General features: G+C 41.3%; 1 protein-coding gene across 1 annotated transcript; it reads left to right on the top strand.

Annotated features, from left to right (window-relative positions):
• Window positions 1–584: 584 nt before the first annotated feature.
• On the top strand, window positions 585–19,702 carry LOC128741165 (UDP-glycosyltransferase UGT5-like). Its single transcript, XM_053836779.1, has 5 exons — window positions 585–713; window positions 9,266–9,560; window positions 9,961–10,753; window positions 19,036–19,142; window positions 19,207–19,702. The coding sequence occupies exons 2-5, from the start codon at window positions 9,306–9,308 to the stop codon at window positions 19,606–19,608; spliced, it is 1,557 nt and encodes a 518-aa protein (XP_053692754.1). The 5' UTR covers window positions 585–713; window positions 9,266–9,305; the 3' UTR covers window positions 19,609–19,702.
• The last annotated feature ends 1,673 nt before the right edge of the window (window positions 19,703–21,375 follow it).

Here is a 21,375-nt window from a genome sequence, read left to right on the forward strand (position 1 = left end):
TACTTATACAGAAGATTCCTCGAGTATATTTCCTTCTTTAAAGTGACCTATATTGGACCTGGTCTGCCGTTATTGATCATGCTTCATTTTGATGGTTGGTCCATGACCAATCTGCATTCCCGTATTCGGCATGCCAAGAATTCTAAATTCTTGTGAATAGGTTTGTATACTTATTGCATTGAAGTAATTGATAAAAAATTTGATAAAAAACACTGCACAGAAATTCCTACTTAAAGTTCATACCAATGCAAAAAAGGACGTCTTGAGAGCAGCTACTGAGCACAATATTATTTGACTCCCAAGTTGCACGATTTTGGCAAAAAGTTACCAAATAAACAGCCAAAATTGTATAGTCATTTTCAGGATTAAGTACTGCTGACAAGTGTTATCGGATACTTTGTTGGTTGGTTCGGTTCTATATCGCTAATAAAAACATGCGCGTCACTCTCTCGTCCCGTATGCTACTTGCTACGCGCCAAGCACGGTGCGCAGCACTTAACTTTCCTCGTGGTGCGATGCTCGCGAAGCGCATAAGGTGAGAAAACTAACGTTCCTATCTCAATCCGTGTCAGTTTCCGTATAAGCGTCGTGGCGAACGGACAGAAGACGTAAGGCTAAGTAGTTGGTGTGCCAGTTAAAAAAAATCAGTTGCGTAATATTTGCGGTGCCAAAAGTTTGCTAGTGCAACCTTGTTACTCATCCGGAAATCAAAGGTTAGACGGTGTTTGCTAAATCAGAAAAGCAAAATCGATATTATTGCGATATGTCGTAAAACCAACCGAGTGTCTGTAATTCAAATGGATGACAATCAGCTGATATTGCTACCGGTGGAAGGAGGAAATTGCTAGCAAGATTTATGGTTTTAGATACAAGCTAATAATTTTGAAGCAAAGTTACAATGCCGACTGCAGATGAATGAAAACAGGCATGTTATGTAAATGCTACAAAAAAGTTCCTGCCTGATTCATCATTGTTGTGGTGCCGACCAGTAAAACATGAATGGTATAACGACGCGCCATAAACTTAGTTGAGTGAAAGTGACCATTCCTAGGGTTTCAGGATTGAATAATACGAAGTCGTATAGTAATTTCATGCCAGATTACCGGCGGTCAATGCCGCGAACCGTGTAAAGGCCATGCAAAGCATGCAGTTTTTGTCACGTTGCCACGATTTTAATAGCCCATCCCACACCAAGTGCGGTTTAATATTAAACGTGATTTAAAAATAACTATTCAAATAGGTTAAATATCTGATTCGCTGATTAGTTTGCTGAACTGTCATCTGATTGGTGTATTTTTCCAGTGTTGAAATTATGCCGTGCCTCTTTTATCAGACCCCAGGTTTGATAATGTAGATAAGGCATAATAGTTTCGATCAATCATGTGTGCGTCTGGAAAAAATCAAACTTGGAACTTGATAATAGAACCTTTAAACGGTATCATTGCTACGTGAACGGTAGAGATACGAACATTTTATAACAGTTGGTTGATGGCCGATCCACAGATCGCCACTTACAAATCTATACTTCGCATATTTCTGTTTTGTTTTAATGTTGAATTCATAGTGTCTCCAGTAGCTGCGACAGCTCGACTCGCTATAATTTAAATAAAATCCTCTATTTTTAACATCAAGTCACACAGATAACACCGTCCGTAGATTCTGCTGGCCCATTTTTAGCTTATGCGACCATATGCGGCTACCCGACGTTGCTTCCAATTACACGCTTTCCTGGCGATACAGTTAGCTCAGCTGTTTTTCCTCGTTCGCAAATGTATGCATGCAATGTGTTTTTTTTCTGTGCCATACCGGCAATTGGCGCGTGCTATGTAAAGCAAATACAAACCGCGTTCGATCACCCGGCCGTGCGAGGTGCTTATAACTCAAAGGTGATTGTGCGGATTAAATTATAAACGACAACAGCATAAACGAGCAAAGGTCACTCACACGTTTTTCTGCATTGTTGAGCTTATAGGGTGCATCATCATTGAAGCTTCCTTAAGCTAAGTATATAATCTATGCATTGTCTTGAACGTAAAACTACTGTCTTATTCTTCTAGATTTGCTACCAATCTAGTGCATTTAAGTTTTACACCGATTTCCTTATAGTTAGTAAACTCCAGAATTTTTTAAGTTAAATTTTCTTGGGCAATTTACATTTCAACCGAAGAAAATGAACCGCGGTAAAACATAGGATATCATACCTATAGCGAATTGAGTAGGTCAACTTCTCATCGCTTAAACCGACAGAGATCTATTTTAACCGATCAATCAAACGCGGCTTCTCGGTAACCTGCGGCATTTGCTGCGCGAATCGATCATGTTGCTCGATTCCAAGGAAGTACAGAGGCATTGTGATTATAATTAAACAACCAACATGACTGATCAGCGAAGGCTGTACTCACCACAGTAGAGCAGTAACTTCACGACATGTGATTATGAAATTAGGTTGGTATGTGCAGTGTGCCCCAAGAAAAAAAATTATTGTGGTGCTTTCAGGTGTACCTACCTATAACAACCTGCAACAAATGAAATAAGAAGTAGGACTACCACAGAAAATAACACAAGCTGAATGAGTGCTACGAACAAGACTGTATATACCCTGTACTGGATGCACCATGCTAAACTTAGTGCAGGACAAGTTTGAATTTTACACGAAGCATAATAGCTTCATAGTCATTCTGTGAATTGTTAATAGATTTCGTGATGGCAAGCCGACGTCACCTTGTGATGTTTTGACAGCAGTACACGACTTGCAGTGGAGGAGAGTTTTTTTGCATCTTAAATGGCAAAATATTAATTTATTGAAAGTGCCGCGGATCGCGCTCCGAAACAATGATGTTAGATGATAGATATATCGATATTTGTGTATGTATGATTTTTAACCCCACTGTTCTGCTGTAGGTTAAGTATTTACATAATATAAACAGTTGATGAAGTACGTCACATTTCTAAAACACTCTTCAAATTCATAGAAATTGAAATAATGATGCAGCTCATGGGCATAGAATGTGTTTTAGTTTCATGCATGCATTTGGCATGCTGGTTTTTAAAACGTTTCACTTTTGTAAATATAATAAACAAATGGTTTTGTATTTTTCCATTAATTTTTGTTTTTTAATTCGCATAAGAGAACACTCTTAGGTATATACGCTGACAGAGAAAAAGCGCAAATTGCATTTTTCTGCTTTCTCAGCCCTCATTATCAGCAGCGTAATCATTTTGGACGAGCGTTGAACCTATGCGACTACTTAGCAGTAGCGCGAAACTGCATTATCCACCTGCAATTGACCTGGTCCTTTAGATTCCTTAAACCAATAAACATTGTTTTATGGTTTTATCTTGTTTTGTATTAAACCTCAGATTTGTAGTTCCTGCCTTCCTGATTCTAGCTATATAGCACTCGTTCGTTTTTGGCAACAGCTTGAAAGATTCATGTTGTCGAAGTAGTGCCAAATTCAAAGTGATTTCCCATCTTTTGTTAACGTCATTATTAATTTTTAATACAAAACTAAAGTTCAATTAAGCTAACCAAGCACATATTTCTGATCTTAACAAGTGGTATACAGTATAACAAAGTACACAGAAGCAAGAATAGGTTTCATTTCCAATTCACATTTCCATAATACAGCAAAACACTTGGCCACTAGCTCCTCACTCTCGACTGGAGTGCCACATCGAATTTGTGAGAAAGGCAGACAGCACGAAATAAACAACCTTGATTCATACACATCATAATACAAATTGCCGCATGAATTATGATTGGTACGGTTCAATTTCAGTGCGATCATATACGTGTAAAGCTGCGTAAACCATCATATAGGAACACCACTAATGGCCCCCGTGAAACCGAAATGGACTCATACACTTGATCAATTCACTCATTTATTATTTGTCACAAAACGTGAAACTGACTAAATTTTTTTCAACTATGCTTATTACATGAATTAAACTATGTGGTATTTCAGTTCAAGTACAATATTTTTGATCACAATACCTAACCCTAACAAGACATCGCACAGGGCTCACCAAACCTTTTGCTCGAAATTGAAAATCATTTCAGTACAACGGTTTTCTTACGAAAACAAATCTTTTATAGAAACCGTTCAGAATAGCTCAGTGTTGGGAACAATCATTTCACAAAGTTGGTGGACCTTTCATCAATTGTACAGCATATCGATGCATGAGCTAAATTCACTGATAGATAAGGTATTGGGGTTCGAAATGATAAACTTCAGTCACTTCAGTCTAATTCATCATAGTAAAGTAAAGACATGGTAGAAAATCCGAGTCATTTGGTGATGCAAACCGGAAAACTTTTTTTTTGCGGATGAACTGTGTTATCCCAAATCAAATCTAATTGCTTTTTTTATTATCGTCCTATTTAAATAAGACTCATTAAAAGCTGCAGTGACCGTGCACGTCCGTACTAATAGAGTAGTAAACAAAAACAGCATTGCCTGTTTACACCGGCTCAATCAAAACTCCGCACGAGAGCAATTTAAAACCCATTCGGGATTACCTAGAAGTGAATGGACGTCTTCCTCAAAAATGAAAAGTTTACGGATTGAATCGTAATTGTATCGCTGCTTTTCAGAGAATTGAAACGAAAAATAGATTTTCCCTACATCATAAAGTACCACGGTGATCAGCTGCCGTATTATTCTGCCACTAGGTTGTAGACCAGAAAGCAGAGTTTGTTTTGCGTTCTCATGCTCATTTGCAAAAGTTCTCGGACAAAATAAACAACGATTTCTTACTTGAGCAGTTATGTGCAGAGTACAAGTGCGTCAAAATGTTACGGGTAGACGCTTTTACGGTCGAGCTATTTGCGCATGTAAGTATACAGCCATCCCACTTTTTAACTTAAATAAAGTGTCAGCGTCAACTGAATCTATGGATTAAGAGGGTTAAGATTAAGTTGGCCTTGGTGACCATCTTCAAATCGGTTTGAATATCAATAGATTGCACTTTTAGGATATCAATAATCTTCAATAGAAGCTAGCAATCCCTAACCTCTTGAAAGGAGAAAATTTTTAACGTGAAGAACTACGTTTTACCTTTGCACACTAATGATGATGTATATCACGGACGAGGCTCGCTGTGGAACTCGAACCCACTAAAAACCCCACGGAGTACTGGCTAAGGATCACTCCGGGACTACCGTAAAGTATTACTTCGTCGGCAGGCTGTTCGCTGTATCCCGTACACTTACCGAGAAGTGACCGATCCGGAGATTCTATCCGTCATAACATCCATTCCTTCACAGTCACCCTCACAGTATTTTTGGTCTTCTTCGTGCCACTCTCTACTCTTTGCATCAATTCCTTGCATCTGTCGAGACGTTCACCAATCCATACATGGCGACCAAACCTGACTTCCATCCTTTCTCTCGGCAACTTCAAAGTCTTTGTAAAGTGTATATACATCCCGCTCCAAAGTGTTGGGTCAAGAATGAGCCTCGCGGTACTTTTCACGTAATGTTCATCGTTTTACGCCCTTTGGCACCCGAATGTTCATCGTTTTACGCCCCTTGGCACCCGTTTCCTGGAGTAACTCCCCAGAAGCGAAGCCTTGGGTTATAAACGTCTATAAGACTAGACCCTTCTTTATCGACAGTGCAACGATTCTACTGAGACTGACTCTAATAGCACCACCCAGAAAGAGCTAACACATACATACTCTCATTTCTCTACGAGCTCGTTTGTTGTTCAGCATAAGGGCCGCGAAAAAATTCCAAAATTTTAGTTGCCACCCGTTATCAGTGCATGTACTACCATCGGGCGTTCTCTGGCTACCAAGATATTGAAAAGCGTCCACCTGCTCAACTTGTTGTCCTGCTATTGTGAAGTTAGTTGAAATGTCAGTGTTTACTACCGTAGACTTTGGTTTTGCTACATTGACTGTGAGACCTGCAGCCTGGGAGCTCACGGAGTTATCCAGCATATCGTTTCGGCGTTGTGCGAGCAAGAAAAATGCAGTCCTGTCTCACACTAGCAGTAAGCCTTATAGGGTCGGACAAGACGCGATTGTGCAAAACCTTACACGAGAACGCTTTGTACTGAGCCTCGATTAGATGGACTAGATATTATCTAGACTTCTCTACGCCTAAGTGCGCCCCGGATGTTTTCGTGGTTGAGTCGGTCAAAGGCATTTTCGAAGTCAATAAATACCAGCAGAAGAGAGTCCAGGAATTCTTTGATCTGTTGATGATTGATCTCCAATAAATATAATGCGGAGTGTTGCGATATAGCACACGATCACATGATCGGCTAGCACGGAATCCAGCTGGCTGCCACCGGAGAGTAACGTTGATCTTAACCTGGATCCGGTTGAGTATTACCTTGCAGAGTAATGCTTTGAGAGTAATACAGAGCAACGTGATATCACGCCAGTTATTCGAAAGAGTTGCTCAAAATGTTCAATCCATCGCTTAAGCTGTTCTGTGCGGTTATACAGTAGCTGACCAGGGGTGACATTGCGCATCTCGTTTCGAGTGATTTTGGTTCGTTTCGACCACGTTAAACAAATGGGCGTCTCGAACGAAAATCACTCGAAACGAGATGCGCAATGTCACCCCAGTTGTGCCCTTAAGGGCATCTTTGTATTCATCCTGGTACCATTAGGGCGGCGAGGAATATCGTACAACAAACGGATATCACCACTGGCGTTGGCGGTTTCTCCTTGTTTGGCTAAGGAGGGAGTGAGTTCAGACTATCTTGTCCCACCTACAAACTCGTTTAGCAGCCCTTTCCAGATCGGCATATCGTTGACGGGCAGCTGTCTTAGCCGGTCTAGTCGCGAACGCCGGCTTCAATGCCGGCTTTATGTACCAGTAGCTTAAAGGTAATGAACAAATACTGCGGTACGGGTGGTTCTTGGTTCTTAACCAGGTGAGTACAGCTTGTTTTTAAATTTAAAAGTTAAATATTGTGACAGGTCGGTAATATCCTGGAAGCTTATGAAAAAAAGCTTTTACTTTTTTGTCTCATTAACTTTCAGGGCGAATATTTGGCTATAAATAGCCTGCTCCGTATGCAATTTTTGACACTTGCCATTTACCACATGGGGAAAGGCGAAGGGTAGAGTAGAAATATTATCGTAACTGTGTCGAAATGCAATCCAGTCCAAGGTTAGTCAAGAAAGGTTTTCTGATGTTCAAATTTGTTTTTCCCCCCCGCTGGGTTACTCTTGACGACCACCGATTTTTCAAAGCGGAAACTGTTGAATGTTTAAACGACGTCGATGGTTGCTAACCAATCGTCCCGCGCACTTCTGTTCTACAAACTGTGAAAACTAGATCACCTATTTTAACTCACCTTGATCCAGTCAATCGGCTCAGTCGTATAAACTGTTTTGTTTTGTCGGCATTTAAATTATTCTGAAGAACTAAATCATGTATATCGCCTCCACTTTGGCATGTATATGCCGTTTCTGCGCATGATATATGATTTGATAGACCTTATATGATGACGTTTATCTAATTTAGAATTAAGTTATACAGACCAAAATGTTTGCTGGGTATGCTCCGATTCATGTCCGTGTTTTCATGCTAAAGGTCGTTGCCAACAATCGATGTCTTCTTTCATTTTTTGTAACGTAATATTTTCGGTTACAGTAGGTTGTTAGTCTAAGGGCCCTATCCCGTTGACGGGGCTGCCATCTTAGAGTGGGTTGGAGCCACTGTGTCCCTTTCCCAGATCTCGGCATCATATTTTTTTTTTAGCTCAAAGTAGATCTTGAAATCATCAAGAAAGGAAAGTCATGGTCCTCGCGGCGAAATATTCGCATCGTTGATGAAGATAAGTGAATCAAGTTGGCTATCTTGTGGAATACCAGGCATGTCTATAAATTCTCTGGATGTTGATTCTCCAATTTTAACAGCATATTAAGTATGGTTTCAACAGATGTCCAACAGCCATAGTAAGACTATGGCTATAGTATTTTAAGGGTAGGACAAGATGTTAAAGGGAAAGAGTGGTTAATTTGACGATAGCTGTGTCATTTGAAGTACCATATTCTATGCAGCTAAAGCACTTTTATGATTTCTGGGCTGTTATGAATATTTATGATTTGTATTAACAATCTTGATAGCTACAGCGTGTAGACCTATGGCCTATAGTATCTGGTAAAAACATGGGTATTAAAAGTAAACCAACAATTGAGTATATTTTTCGTTTTGTGAATTTATCCACGGTATTGCTTATTGCATGAAAAACTTTACATTCAAAAGTACGCAATCGTTCATAAAAGTGCTATTTGTGATTGAATAACATATCTAGTATCTTCGGTACACTCTTTTGTTATATTCCAAGCAATGCGCCGAAGACACTGAACCAATTCAATGAAAAAGAGCTATTGTATGAATGATTGCGTACTTTTGAATGTAGTTTTTTCTGCACTCAGCAATACCTTATTTTACGCACTTTCTAGCACATGTACCTAATTATGCGCAGGGCGCAGAAAAGTAATAATAAATCCTTGTATCATGTTGTCTATATGCCTTTAAAAGCCGAAAGTACACCGGAAATCCGTCTTTAGTTATTACCATAATTAAATCCATGATCCGGTCTTCCTGTTAAAGCGGGATTGATATATTGCTACCATATTTTGAACGTAATTTAAATACTTTCTTCTCGACAACGTAAAGGTCGAACTGATTCGGATTCTCTACATTCGGAACATCACAATTTAGACGAAAATTAAAATTTATTATTATTTTTACTAATAAAATTATTTCATCAGTATGCGAAGCTGAATCGATTGATAATTGCAATACTACTCGAATACTAATTTTTTGTTACGAAATGATAGTTTTCCGTTTCGAAGCGAAAAGCAAAACTGCAATTCATTACTGAAATCGTCTTGAATTATCAACGTCCCATGCATGAGAGGCTGTCTCATCGTCGCCGGTTTTACCTGCCTCATCCCCGCACATGTGCTCGTAGATTTAGTAGGACTCAACGAATTTAATGTGGAATGGCAGCGAACAATAGCAGCCTTTACGACACTCGTCAATCAGCTAATTTGTTGAATGAAAACCGGTACAGACTTTCGGTAGCTTAAAACGTAAACATGTTATATGTATGTTATGTTTTAAGTTTTTGTAGACTGCCATACAACAGTCAACGTCGTTTACATTATTATTTGAACTTTTACGCAAGCGTACAAGCAATTGAAAATCACTGTGAATTTGATTCAAATAAACGACAAGAGTAGGTACATATTTTAATCTTAACGGTTCTCAATGATTATCCTATCGTTATAGATAAGCTGTGTTTCACGGACAACCAATTGATGCAGTCATAATGAAAACGGTTCTCCTATGGTTTGCAGCTGTACTAGTTGCCATCGGGAATGTTGAATCGTACAAAATTCTTGGACTTTTCCCACATCCCGGCATTAGTCATCACTATTTCTTCGATCCGGTGCTGAAAGGATTGGCCGCCGCAGGTCATGAGGTTACCGTTGTCAGTCACTTCCCCAGTGCGAACCCGCCGTCTAATTTTACCGACCTAAAGCTCGAGGGAGTGGAATTGTTGATCAACTCGGTCAGCTTTGAGGTGAGTGCAACAATAATTACATTTAACCCTTTCACGCTCATGCCGTTTTCAACACGTAGCTGTTATGAAATATGTCTAATTATACCTTTAGATATAACCTTTTTATACCACGACACTAAAATTTTGAATGACAAACGAAATTGAGCAACTAAAGATGGGCATGAGCAGGTTCGTTAATCGAGCTCCTAGACTCGACACAAATTCACGAAAGAAGCCATAACTAATTGCATTCAAGAGAACTCCTTGACTTTGATTCGATTAAATTCTCTGTAATTTAATATTGCATAAAATAGTACACAATCTGTATCATTACATAAATAGAGTAAAACATTACTTCAAGTTTTTGCGTATCGTAACGTTTAAAGCTCACTACTCTACTATTTGCATTGTTTCCCCCCAGCTCTTCGAATACCGACCGTTCTTTTCCCATTTCATGGAGTTTTTTATGCTGTACGACTGGGGAAATCAAGCGTGCAAAAATGCGCTCGATTCCCCCGCCATCAAGCAGGTGCTGGAATCCAAGGTTCAGTACGATCTAGTGCTGGTGGAACAGTTCAACAACGATTGCATGCTAGGAGTGGCACACTTGCTCAATGCACCCTACATTGGCCTGAGCAGCTCTCCACTCATGCCATGGCACTACGATAGGGTTGGAAATCCGAGCAACCCTTCCTTTATACCGGCCCTTTTCATGGGATATTCCGAAAAAATGGACTTTTGGCAAAGAACGGCAAACTTCATAACAGTCACTACTTTCAAATGGATGTACAGTTGGTTCAATGACAATTCAGCTAATAAAATGCTGAGGGAACGCTTCGGTGCTGGTATACCCGATATCAAGGACTTGCAGAAGCGAATTAGTATGCTGTTTGTCAATCAACATTACTCGCTTAGTGGTCCCAAACCGTTGACTCCGGCCGTGGTCGAGCTGGGTGGCATACACATACAGGACTTCAAGGAACTGGACCCTACGCTGAAGAAACTGCTGGACGAAGCCGATCACGGTGTCATCTACATCAGCTGGGGATCCATGATTAGGGCTGAAACCTTGCCGGAGGACAAACGTAACGCTTTGCTTGCAGCGCTTGGATCACTCAAGCAGACGGTCATTTGGAAGTGGGAAAATGATACGCTTCCGAATCAACCATCCAACGTGCATATTAGGAAGTGGCTCCCACAGCGGGAAATACTATGTGAGTTGGTAAATATTTATTCTTTTTTTTTGTCCTGCATAATAACACGCGTCGCGCGATACTGATCGTCTCGTGGACTTGTTTGTTTGTTTTTTTCCTTCTGCATTACTAAATGGAGGTTACTCATCTGCGATGACTAGCAAATTCGGTTTGCCAAAGTTTGCGCGTGTGACTGACTGACTGTCCACGTCAGTTCAATCACTTACCGACTGTGTGATTCTCGTCCGAAATTAGATAACACACGCTTAGTTTAAAATAATTTTTCGCACATCGGAGCGGTTTGAACTAGTGTTTAAGTATGTCAGATGTTTAGGTTCTCTTGACTACAATTAAACTAAAATGTTTAATTTTTGGAATCTTCAACGTTGAGCTAGAAGACATTTTGTTTTTTCGCATGAAACGAATTGTTGTGAAATACCTAACATAAATTAACGGAGCAATTTGAAATCATTTCTCCTCTTTTCTGTCGTTCTTGCACACACTTTTCAGAATACATTTAGACATTCCACAGACAAAGTATATATATGTATAGTGATTCAAATTTAATGTCAGTAACTAATACATATTATGAAGTATGCTAGTCGTGGAACGCGATCTTGAAAATTAGCGATACATATCAACATTATATAGGCATTAAAGTTTACAACAGATTAGTTCAATTCAAAATTTTCACCTTTGGCTTTGATTGCTAGGCGCAAATATTTGGCGAAGGCATCCCAGCTGCGATGATGCATGGCATTTTGTGACATATGTGTTGTTCCATATCGCTTCTAATCATCCATCTGAATAAACCATCTTAGTGACATCAATGTTAGTAAGCACATACCTGCCATGACACGAACAAAAGATGTGGCAGTATTTTTTGGTCTGGAAAATCGAGTAATAGTAGAATTGACGGTGGTCCCTTTTTTATGCGATTTATTTACTTCACTAGTCACAAAAATACTGGTAACTTAGGTTAAAATCTCCGGACTTCCAGGTTCCAGGTTATGAGGATGTTTACTATCAATTTCATACAGAAGGCAGGACAGCTGCTGCAGGCGAGCTTATCTGTGAACTTGAAACTGGATTTGAAACTATATTTGATTTGAATTGAGAATTTGAATTTAAATTCAACTGAACTCTTCTTCTTCTTCTTCAGCAGCATAGAGCCGGGGTGGCTCGTGCTGTTTCAAGCACTCGTCTTCATTCAACTCGGTCTTGGGCCACTCGTCGCCAATTTCCTAGTCGTCTCAGAAGTCGTAAATCGCTTTCGACCTGGTCGAGCCATCGTGCACGTTTGGCCCCTCTGTTCCTGGTGGGCACTGTCGCCCGGCATCCTTACGACGGGTCCGGCCCACCGTAGCCTGCTAACTTTCGCTAGATGTACGATGGGAGTCTCCCCAAGCAGTACCCGTAGCTCGTGATTCATACGCCTCCGCCACTCTCCGCTTCCAGTTTGTACTCCGCCAAATATCGTCCGCAGCACTTTCCGCTCAAACACGGCAAGGGCGCGTATATCCTCCGTAAGCAGAGTCACGGCTTCAAGTCCATAAAGAACTACCGGTCTAATAATAGTTTTGTACATTGTTAGCTTCGTGCGGCGGCGTATGCTTCCTGATCGTAGCGTTTTACGAAGGGCATAGTAGGCACGATTTCGCGCTTGGATGCGCCGCTGGATCTCCTTACTAGTGTTGTTGCCCGCGGTCACCAGCGATCCCAAATACACGAACTTCTCTATCACTTCTAGTTCGTCGGCGTCAACGGTTACCGTCCGTGGGAGGCACACGTTTGTTTCCTTGAGTCTTTTCCTTTCATGTATTTGGTCTTCGACGCATTTATTTTTAGCCCTATTTTATTTTTAATTCTCCTAGACTCCGCTTTCAGTCAGGCGTAGATTGCCTCCGACGTCGCAAAGTTCCTGGCAATGATATCGAAGGCATCTGCAAAGCCTAGAAGTATGCTATTCTTGGTAAAAATCGTAAAAATGGTAAAAATTTGGTCCGTAGTTGTTTGAGCCCCCATGAAACCCGCCTGATAACGAAACTAGGAAACCTTGTACTAACGGTGACAACCGGCGTAACAGGATCTGGGAGAGTACCTTGTAGGCGACGTTTACCAGCGTAATACCACGATAGTTGCAGCAATCTAGCCGATCACCCTCTTTTTGTAGATGGGACAAACTACTCCTTCCATCTATTCCTCCAGTAGCCTTTCCTCCTCTCAAATCCTCGAAATAACCCAGTGTAGATTCTTTGCTAGCGTTTCTCCGCCATGTTTATAAAGCTCTGCCGGTAGGCGGTCCTTCCCAGCGACTTTATTGGTCTTCAGCAGCCCGATTTCTCGTTTGACTTCTTGGAGATCAGGTGCAAGGACATTACCGTGGACACCCGTTCGTTTGACCGTTTTTAATCTGAACACTTTTTAATTTGCACCCCGTTGGTTTGCACGACGTGCAAATTAAAAATGGTTCAAATGTCATTCTCAACATAACATCATTTGCTCATGCAGACAATGCGCATAAACGCGATTTGTTTGTATTGATCTAGCGTATTTAATCTGTTTCACATTGCGTTTTCCCAACGATTATGATAGAAATCCGATCGAAGAATGAAATATTCGCTGCTTCCAACTTCCAACTGCATCAAACCACCAAAACAATAACAAAGAGTAGGGTGACCAGTTCACACAATTTCCAGCATATTTAGGGTTGCCAGTTATTCAAATTAAAAACTAACCCCGTTAGTTTGCATGAGGAATCGTTCAAACGAACGGGGGTCCACTGTACTATCTTCCATGGGCGCTCCTAGGTTAATTTCCGTTCCGCCTCCTTCTGCGACTTCGCCATTGAGGTGTTCATCGAAGAACTGCTTCCATCTGTTGACCACCTCGCGCTCGTTTGTAATTAGATTCCCTCCCTCGTCCCTACACATGTCAGGTTTCGGTGTGTAGTCCTTCCGAGTTTGGTTTGAGAAGGTATTCTCATAAAACTTGCGCGTGTTATTAGCTCGGAATAGTTGCTCTATTTCTTCACAATCTCTGTCCTCCTTTTGGCGCTTTTTCCTCCTCAGGATCGTGGTTAACTGGTACCTAGCTCGTCGATTTGGCCAGGTTCTCTCTCGTGGCAATACTTCCAAGCACTTTTTCCCCCTCCACCGCTTGTTGGCATTCCCCATCAAACCAATCATTTTGTGTACTCTAAGGCTCAATACCTAGTGCTCTCCGATGGCTAAGCGTATTCTGCCTAGGGCTGTCGGTATTAGGCGCTTTTGGTGAAAACCGGTATTTCGGTATTGGCGTAGAAAATACCGGTAATACCGGTAAAATACCGGTATTGGCAGATTATTCGAAATCAATAGAAATGTCGATGTTTCTCAGTAAATTTTTTTATTTTGAAACTTTAGCTTCAGTATTTTTGCTTAGCAAAGTAGAATTTAAGCAGATATAATACTCTTAGCGATTTAATTCCCTTACTAGAACGAATTTTATTGCCAACACTTCCAACAATTGAAACAGCTTTCATCGATGTCTGGCGAACGGCTCTAAGCACATCAGGAATTTTCTTTTCATTTCTTCAAATTTATAGTAGGGAAATCTGCCTGGGAAACAAAATATCGTGTATCGTAGCTTCCACCATAATTAATACCCCGGTCTCCTACAGCCTCTCAACAATTTTTTCTCCATCCCCAATCATCGTTCACAAAAACCTTCTCTTCTCTGAAATCAATCCCACTATTCAAAGATAGTGAGATGCAGATTTCATCTCCTTGTTTAATCAATATATCACTTGAAAGACTTGAAAAATATTCCAAATTCTTTCCTGACAGATCCTTTGATGGCAAGAATGCTCAAAAAGCGCAAAGATCCCCGTATTCTGATCAGAGCCTGGCATCGTCGAAACAAATAAATGAAGCTAACTTTCCCTTACCTTCGCTTCATACATGAAGCGACTTGTTTCATTTGTTGAACAGAACATTTCAAGCAAGCTTCATCTGAAGCTACTGACTGTGTCAAATGACGACGATTGCCAGTCAGGCACGATTTGTAGATGTTGAGTAGATTAATCATAATATGCGTTAAATTGTAGGAAATGTTACTCAAAATCAATTCAATTGCATTCAAAGTCTAAGCTGACCTTTTTCTGAATATTTGATAGAGAAATACAAATGAAACTTTAAAACCGGTCGTCATGATGAAGTGAAAATCGTTTCAATGACGCTGATTGAAGCCAGCTTTGAAACGAAACGGCACTGCTTCTGTTGAAACTGAAGCTTCATTACTTTATTGTTGAATAACAATTTACTATTGTAAGTGACGTTTCTGGGCCCTGATCTTGTTTCCTAAATTCGTTATTTGAGAGCTTCGAATAATTTGGTGGCCTTTGAATATCAAGTTGTTCAAAAATAAATTGAAACGCGACGTCTGGCTCATACAATGAAACATTTTTACAGCAGAGTTACTCTACTGTGCCTTAAACGGGTTCTAGAGCTATAATTATTTGACCCACAATTTCACTCTCTTCACTGTTAGTAGTCGAAGAATCTCGTCGGCATTAACACCAATTTGTTTTTCTAAGAGTTTTATAATCTTTTCTCAAATTTAGTTAATATTTTTTGAAACGATGGTTCTACAATTGATGAAGGGACGGTAGGGAAAAGAAATGAAAATTTTTTGGTGAAGGAGGGGAAAAGCGGAAAGGAAGGGGGAGAGGGGGTATTGGTAGCTATGCTTGACAAGTCGTCATTTTGACTCCTACCTTTTGTCCAATGCTGGAAGGTGCATGAGTCGAACCAGCATTGGACAAAAGGTAGGAGTCAAAATGACTACTTGTCAAGCATAGCTACCAATACCCCCCCCCTCCCTTACCGCTTTTCCCCTCCTTCACCAAAAAATTTTCATTTCTTTCCCCTACCGTCCCTTCATCAACTGTAGAACCATCGTTTCAAAAAATATTAATATATATGTATGACCGCATTTCAAGGTCAAGACTAAAAACTTGAGATTAGTCAAATTTAGTTCTTATTCGAATAAGGAGTTGAAAAAAACAAGCAGATTAGAAAATACCGGAAATACCGGTTTTTTGCCTTTCCAAAACCGGTATTTCGGTATCCAAAAACTGGCCGGTATTACCGGTTTCGGTACTACCGGTACTACCGGTTAGACAGCCCTAAGTGTGAAGCACGTAGCTCCTCGGAAGAAGGTGGGCCTCATTCAGTACTCGCGCGTAGTTCTCGGCAGCTTGCGGGTTATCCAGCTGCCTGATGTTCAGCCGTGGAGGGCGGCTTTGACGTGTCCGGTATACGGTGGACAGCTTTGAGCGCACATGTATTGCTACTAGGTAATGGTCAGAATCAATATCCGCACCCCGACGGGAGCGTACGTTCGTGATGTTAGAGAAAAACCGGCCCTCTATGAGAACGTGGTCAATTTGGTTCATTGTACGTTGGTCAGGTGATCTCCAGGTGGCTTTGTGGATATCCTTGCGTGGGAAAAAGGTGCTTCGGATCACCAGGCCTCGGAAAGCTGCGAAGTTTATACATCGTTGGCCGTTATCGCTTGTGTCGGTGTGCATATCTCCGATGACGATCTTGATGTCCCGTGACGAGCAGCTGTCGTACGTTGCCTCCAGCCTCGCGTAGAACGCTTCTTTCTCATATTCGGGTCTACCTTCGTGCGGGCAGTGCACGTTAATGATGCTATAATTGAAGACTGAATATCGACTGACCTCACTAGATTTATAGAAGATCGTGCCCCACGTGTTGATATCCGCTCGGTTCATAACGTCATGTAGCCCTAAATATGTTGAACAGCAGACATGAGAGACCATCGCCATCATGACGAAGAAGTTTGATTCGACTAAACTTGATAATCCACCCGAAATCCGAGCACAGCACTGCGTACGATTCACCGTACATTGAATCAGTTTGATAAGGTTTCTGGGGAAGCCCTTCTCGTCCATGATTCTCCATAGCCTTTCTAGGTCGATGCTATCATATGCAGCTTTGAAGTCATCGAAAAACTGATGCGTGAGAATTCTGTATTCGCGGGGTTTTTGAAGGATCCGCCGCAGTGTTACGCCTTCCAGTTGGCTTCGAGGTATGACGCTGGCCTAATAAGCCAGTCGTCGTATGTTGGAATCTCGATTGGGAGAGGCTGTTAGAGTCAATAGGATCGTAGCAACTGGCCCTGCAATTGTCCTGCACTGTAACAGCTGGCTGCGAAATCTGTCGTATAAAAACAGAAGGTGAAGTTTCGATAACAGAATGTAGCACCTGCGCTTTGCTTTGCCGCAGTGTAAATATTTGATCCGTTGTTGACCGTCCTTCAACGAAACCGGCTTGGTAAATTCCCACAAATCTGTTCGCAATTTGTGATAGTCGGCGGAAAGTGATTTGGAACAGCACTTTGTAGGCGGCATTAAAAACGGTGAACACACGATAACTCTCACACTGCAACCTGCCGCCCTTCTTGTAGATTGGGTAAATAACGCCATCTTTCTACTCATCCGGTAGCTGGTCTGTATCCCGAATTCTAACAATTAACCGGTGCAGACAAGTAGCCAGCTTTTCTGGTCCCATTTTAATGGACTCCGCTCCGATTCTATCTTTTCCAACGGATTTATTGTTCTTTAGCTACGAGTACATGATGGTTTCCTTAACTTCGCCTATCGTTGGAGTTGGCAACTCTTCTCCGCATTGTCGAAATTGCTTTCCTTGCTGCCAACTGCCATGGTTCTACGTTTGGGTGCCATTCACATTTTCATTGAAGTTCTGCTTCCACGAACGTCTGTCAAAATACAGCCCTTCTTATCCCGAAACATTTCGGCTCGCTGCACAAAGCCTTTGTGTAGAACTTTTGTGTTTCCTTTACCAGGCAGTTCTTCTTGTTCTGAAAGATTTAGGTTCGCTGCATCTTCTTCTGTCTGTATTTTTTTTAGACGTCCAGAACATGGAATCTTGGCACCTTGGCCACCCGAGCAGCATTCTCCTCATCCATCATTCTCCTTATCACTCATTGCCAAACCAGTCGTTCCGCCGATTCTGTGCCACGTGTCCGGTGGAACTCTTCGCTACAATGCTATTTGTAGTGCCCTTAGCCTTTTATTTCAGCGGCACGTTGAAAACTCGACTTTGTTCGGCAAGTATATCCAACAGAATGCCTTTTCAATTAAGAAATACCTGAGAAAGAGGGTATTCGTTTGCTCGTATATTTCTCTCTCGTTTCTTCCTACGCATTGCGCTATTGTCGCGTGCCCTTTTGCCAGCTAGCTGTGCGAATAATTTTCGATGCGTACTTGTATCAACACGCTAAAATCACCTATTACAAAAGGCCGCATTTTAGCCTTAAAATCATTATTTGCATTTCGCTTACAGATAAGATCTCCTTAAGTGTTTGCCATGATCCCTACACTAATGACTGTTTTGATGATCCTCCAATAGTCCTCGAGAGGGGTTTCATACAGCTCGTCCTCTTCCAACAGCGTAGCTTCAATGGAATATACGTAGTTTACGGCGACGTCCGGCTGCTTCAGCCGTGCGAGATTTAACCAATTTTGGCGTTGTTCTTCATAACGGAGAGTTTTGGACCCATCCTAACCATCACTAGGTAGTGGTCTGAGTCAACGTACGTGGATCAAAACGTGGTCAATCTGTGATTTAGTTTGATTTGATTACTTCCAAGTGTATTTGTGGAGTCTAAGCTGGAAGCGTAGTACGTATAGCCATGCTCTTGGAGGTGGTCCATTTTGCAGGTCAGCGGGTGTACGCTGAATCCTCCAATCACCGGTTTGTATTCCTCCTCCTGACCGACCTGAGTATAGGAATCCCCGATGATGATCCTGATATCATATTTTGGGCAGCGGTCGTATTCACTTCATTTCTTTATCGTTCATTGCTTATTAGTTTTTCAAGCTGGCGGCTTGCAATCCCTGTCTCGCCGGATGATCAACGAAGTTCAAATAACCCTCCTTCCCTGTCAGTACACGACCTTAACTCCACCGGGATTGGTTACCTGATTTCCATCAAAGTTGCTCGTATCCCGGTTGGTGCCATGAACAGGTAGGAATAGGAGTGATATTAAAAATCAAAATTCCAATACTTGCTAAGCAAAAATATAAGAATACAGTTTCATACATGTGGGTAGGACTTAAGGAACAGAATGTTGCGTCAACGCCTACGTCAGTGTTCCCATAGATTCAACTGTTAGGAGAAAGTAACTCAATTTTGGAACCTATTTACAAAACATTATTTCAGTAAACCAAAGAAACAACATGGTATGATTCATACAAATTTCCCCCATTACAGGTCATCCAAAGGTACGCGTTTTCATGAGCCACGGTGGGCTGCTGGGAAGTTCCGAAGCGGCTTTCTGTGGCGTACCGGTTGTCGCTACACCAATGTATGGAGACCAAGTAAGTGCCATCAACTTTCAGCTGTCCAATTTCCGTCTCCGTCAGCCTTTTTTTCGCTTTCCAGTATAACAATGCAGCCGCATTGGAACACCGTGGAATGGGTATTGTTTTGCCGTACGAAAAAATCACCCAAGATACGGTGTCCGAATCTCTGCGAAAAGCGTTGGATCCAGCAACGATGGAAAACGCGAAACGAGTTTCCTTCTCCTACCGTAATCGACCCCAAAGTGCCGTCGAAACTGCAGTTTGGTGGTGCGAACATGTCGTCGCCACCGGTGGACTTCCGTTAGGGAAATCACATGCAACCGAACTGCCGTGGTATATCTACTACTTGATAGACGTACAGATCGCGGTTTATACGTTCCTGTTCGTCTATCATTGGATCGAGTATCGATTGTTCAAGCGGCTTTGCTGTCGGGGTGTGTCCGGTTTTAGTGATGCTGATGCGAAGGTGAAAACTAATTAGAAACGTAAAGCTAGTTAGACTATATAAACTGAGGCTGCTGAGAATGTGATAAATTGAATATTTATGAGAGGTCGAATAAAATGACACAGTTATTTTGAAGTTATCACTCGTTTGTGTTAATTTTATGTTAGAAATACCTATTGATTGATTTTTTATAACGGTTATTTTTTATCGATCGAGGAGACGGTAGAAGAAAGCAATGAAACAGAGGTTTTTATAGTACCTCAGGGAAGGCAAGACGAAAGAGCGGAAAATTACGTAAGGGAGGATCATTAAAGCAACGCTTAGTAAGTATGTGTAGCGTTCCTTTTTACCCAAGCTGGGGAACCGCTGATCGAATCAAGCTATAATGGGAGCCAATTAAAGCCGGATTCGAACTCAATTTCTTCCAGGTCTCCCATATTGATGAACCTTTAAACCTCAGCGGATTGGACAAAAAGGAGACTTCACATCCTCTTATTATTGATTTCAACCATATGCCGGGGGTCAAATTCTACAAGGTTCCTGCTCGTAGCAAGATTCCTAGCAGACTTAAACTTGTTGATTTGATAAAGGGGTCTATTAGAACCAACATTAGGCGGATGGGACCATGAATTCGGAGTAGAGAACTGAATTGAAAAACTGGCCAAAGCAACTCAGTAGCTGGCGATTACATTTCATCATTAAACCAGCGACACACATTTCAGTAATCAGTGAGTGTCGTTGGTTTAATGATGCAGGTTGTTGAGTGGTGTGGCCAGTCTCTCAGTTCAGTTCTCTAATTCGAAGGTATACAAACGGGAAGACCTCAACAAACGGAGTTTATCATCCTTCATTAGGTTCCATGATGGTCCAATTACGTTTTGACTAGCTTTAGTCAGCTGTTATTGTCACATTGGTCTATTTGAAAAATTACCCGAGAAATGAAAAATTTGTGGATCTGGCTGGCTAAAAACGTGGCTGAAAAAGGTATGCGCCGGCTGATGAGCGATATCAGTGGTAACTCTCACTTATATTTTTTAAATAACAGTGAACGGTTTGTTTCAGTTTTTTCTTAAAATATAATATTGTTGCCTTTGTTTCATTGAAAAAATACTCGCTTACGCTATCACTAATAAAAGAAGCGCGCCACTCTTACGTCCAGTAGCTATGCTACTTATACTTACTAACAAACCGCCAATAGTCGCCTCGTGTAATGCGCACTTAGCTTTTCTTGTGAGGTGAGAAGACTAACGTTCCTATCTCAATTCCTGTCAGTTTCCGCAAAGTCGTCGTGGCGAACTGACAGAAAAAGTAAGGCTAAGTAGCCAAATCTATTGCACAATATTTGCAGCGCCAAAAGTATAATTGTGTAGCCCTTTTAACTATTCCGGCGGTCAAAGGTTAGATCAAAATCAAACGTTAGCTAATCAGAAATGCAAAATAGATAGTACTGCGATATGTCGTAGAATCAATGTGCAACGGATGTGCAAGCAAAGTAGTATTTATTAGAATGAAAAAGTGATACTGACTGCCAAAAAATTGAAAAGAGAGTGTAGGCCCAAAATAGAAGTAGACCAAAGGGTCCGGTACCCTCGTTAAAACTTGCAAAAAAACTAGTTTCAACTAGTTAAATATGAATGATGATTGAGTTGTGGTAAATTTAGTTGAGTAAAAGTGACTATTTTTAGAGCTTCGCAACTGAATATTCCGAAATCGTCCGTTGACATCGTGCCAAATTATCTACGATCAATGCCGTGGTCCATACAAAAGCCAAGTAAAGCATACTATTTCTTTATCACGTTGCCA

This window comes from Sabethes cyaneus, chromosome 3 (assembly GCF_943734655.1).
Source record: "Sabethes cyaneus chromosome 3, idSabCyanKW18_F2, whole genome shotgun sequence".
NCBI lineage: Eukaryota > Metazoa > Arthropoda > Insecta > Diptera > Culicidae > Sabethes > Sabethes cyaneus.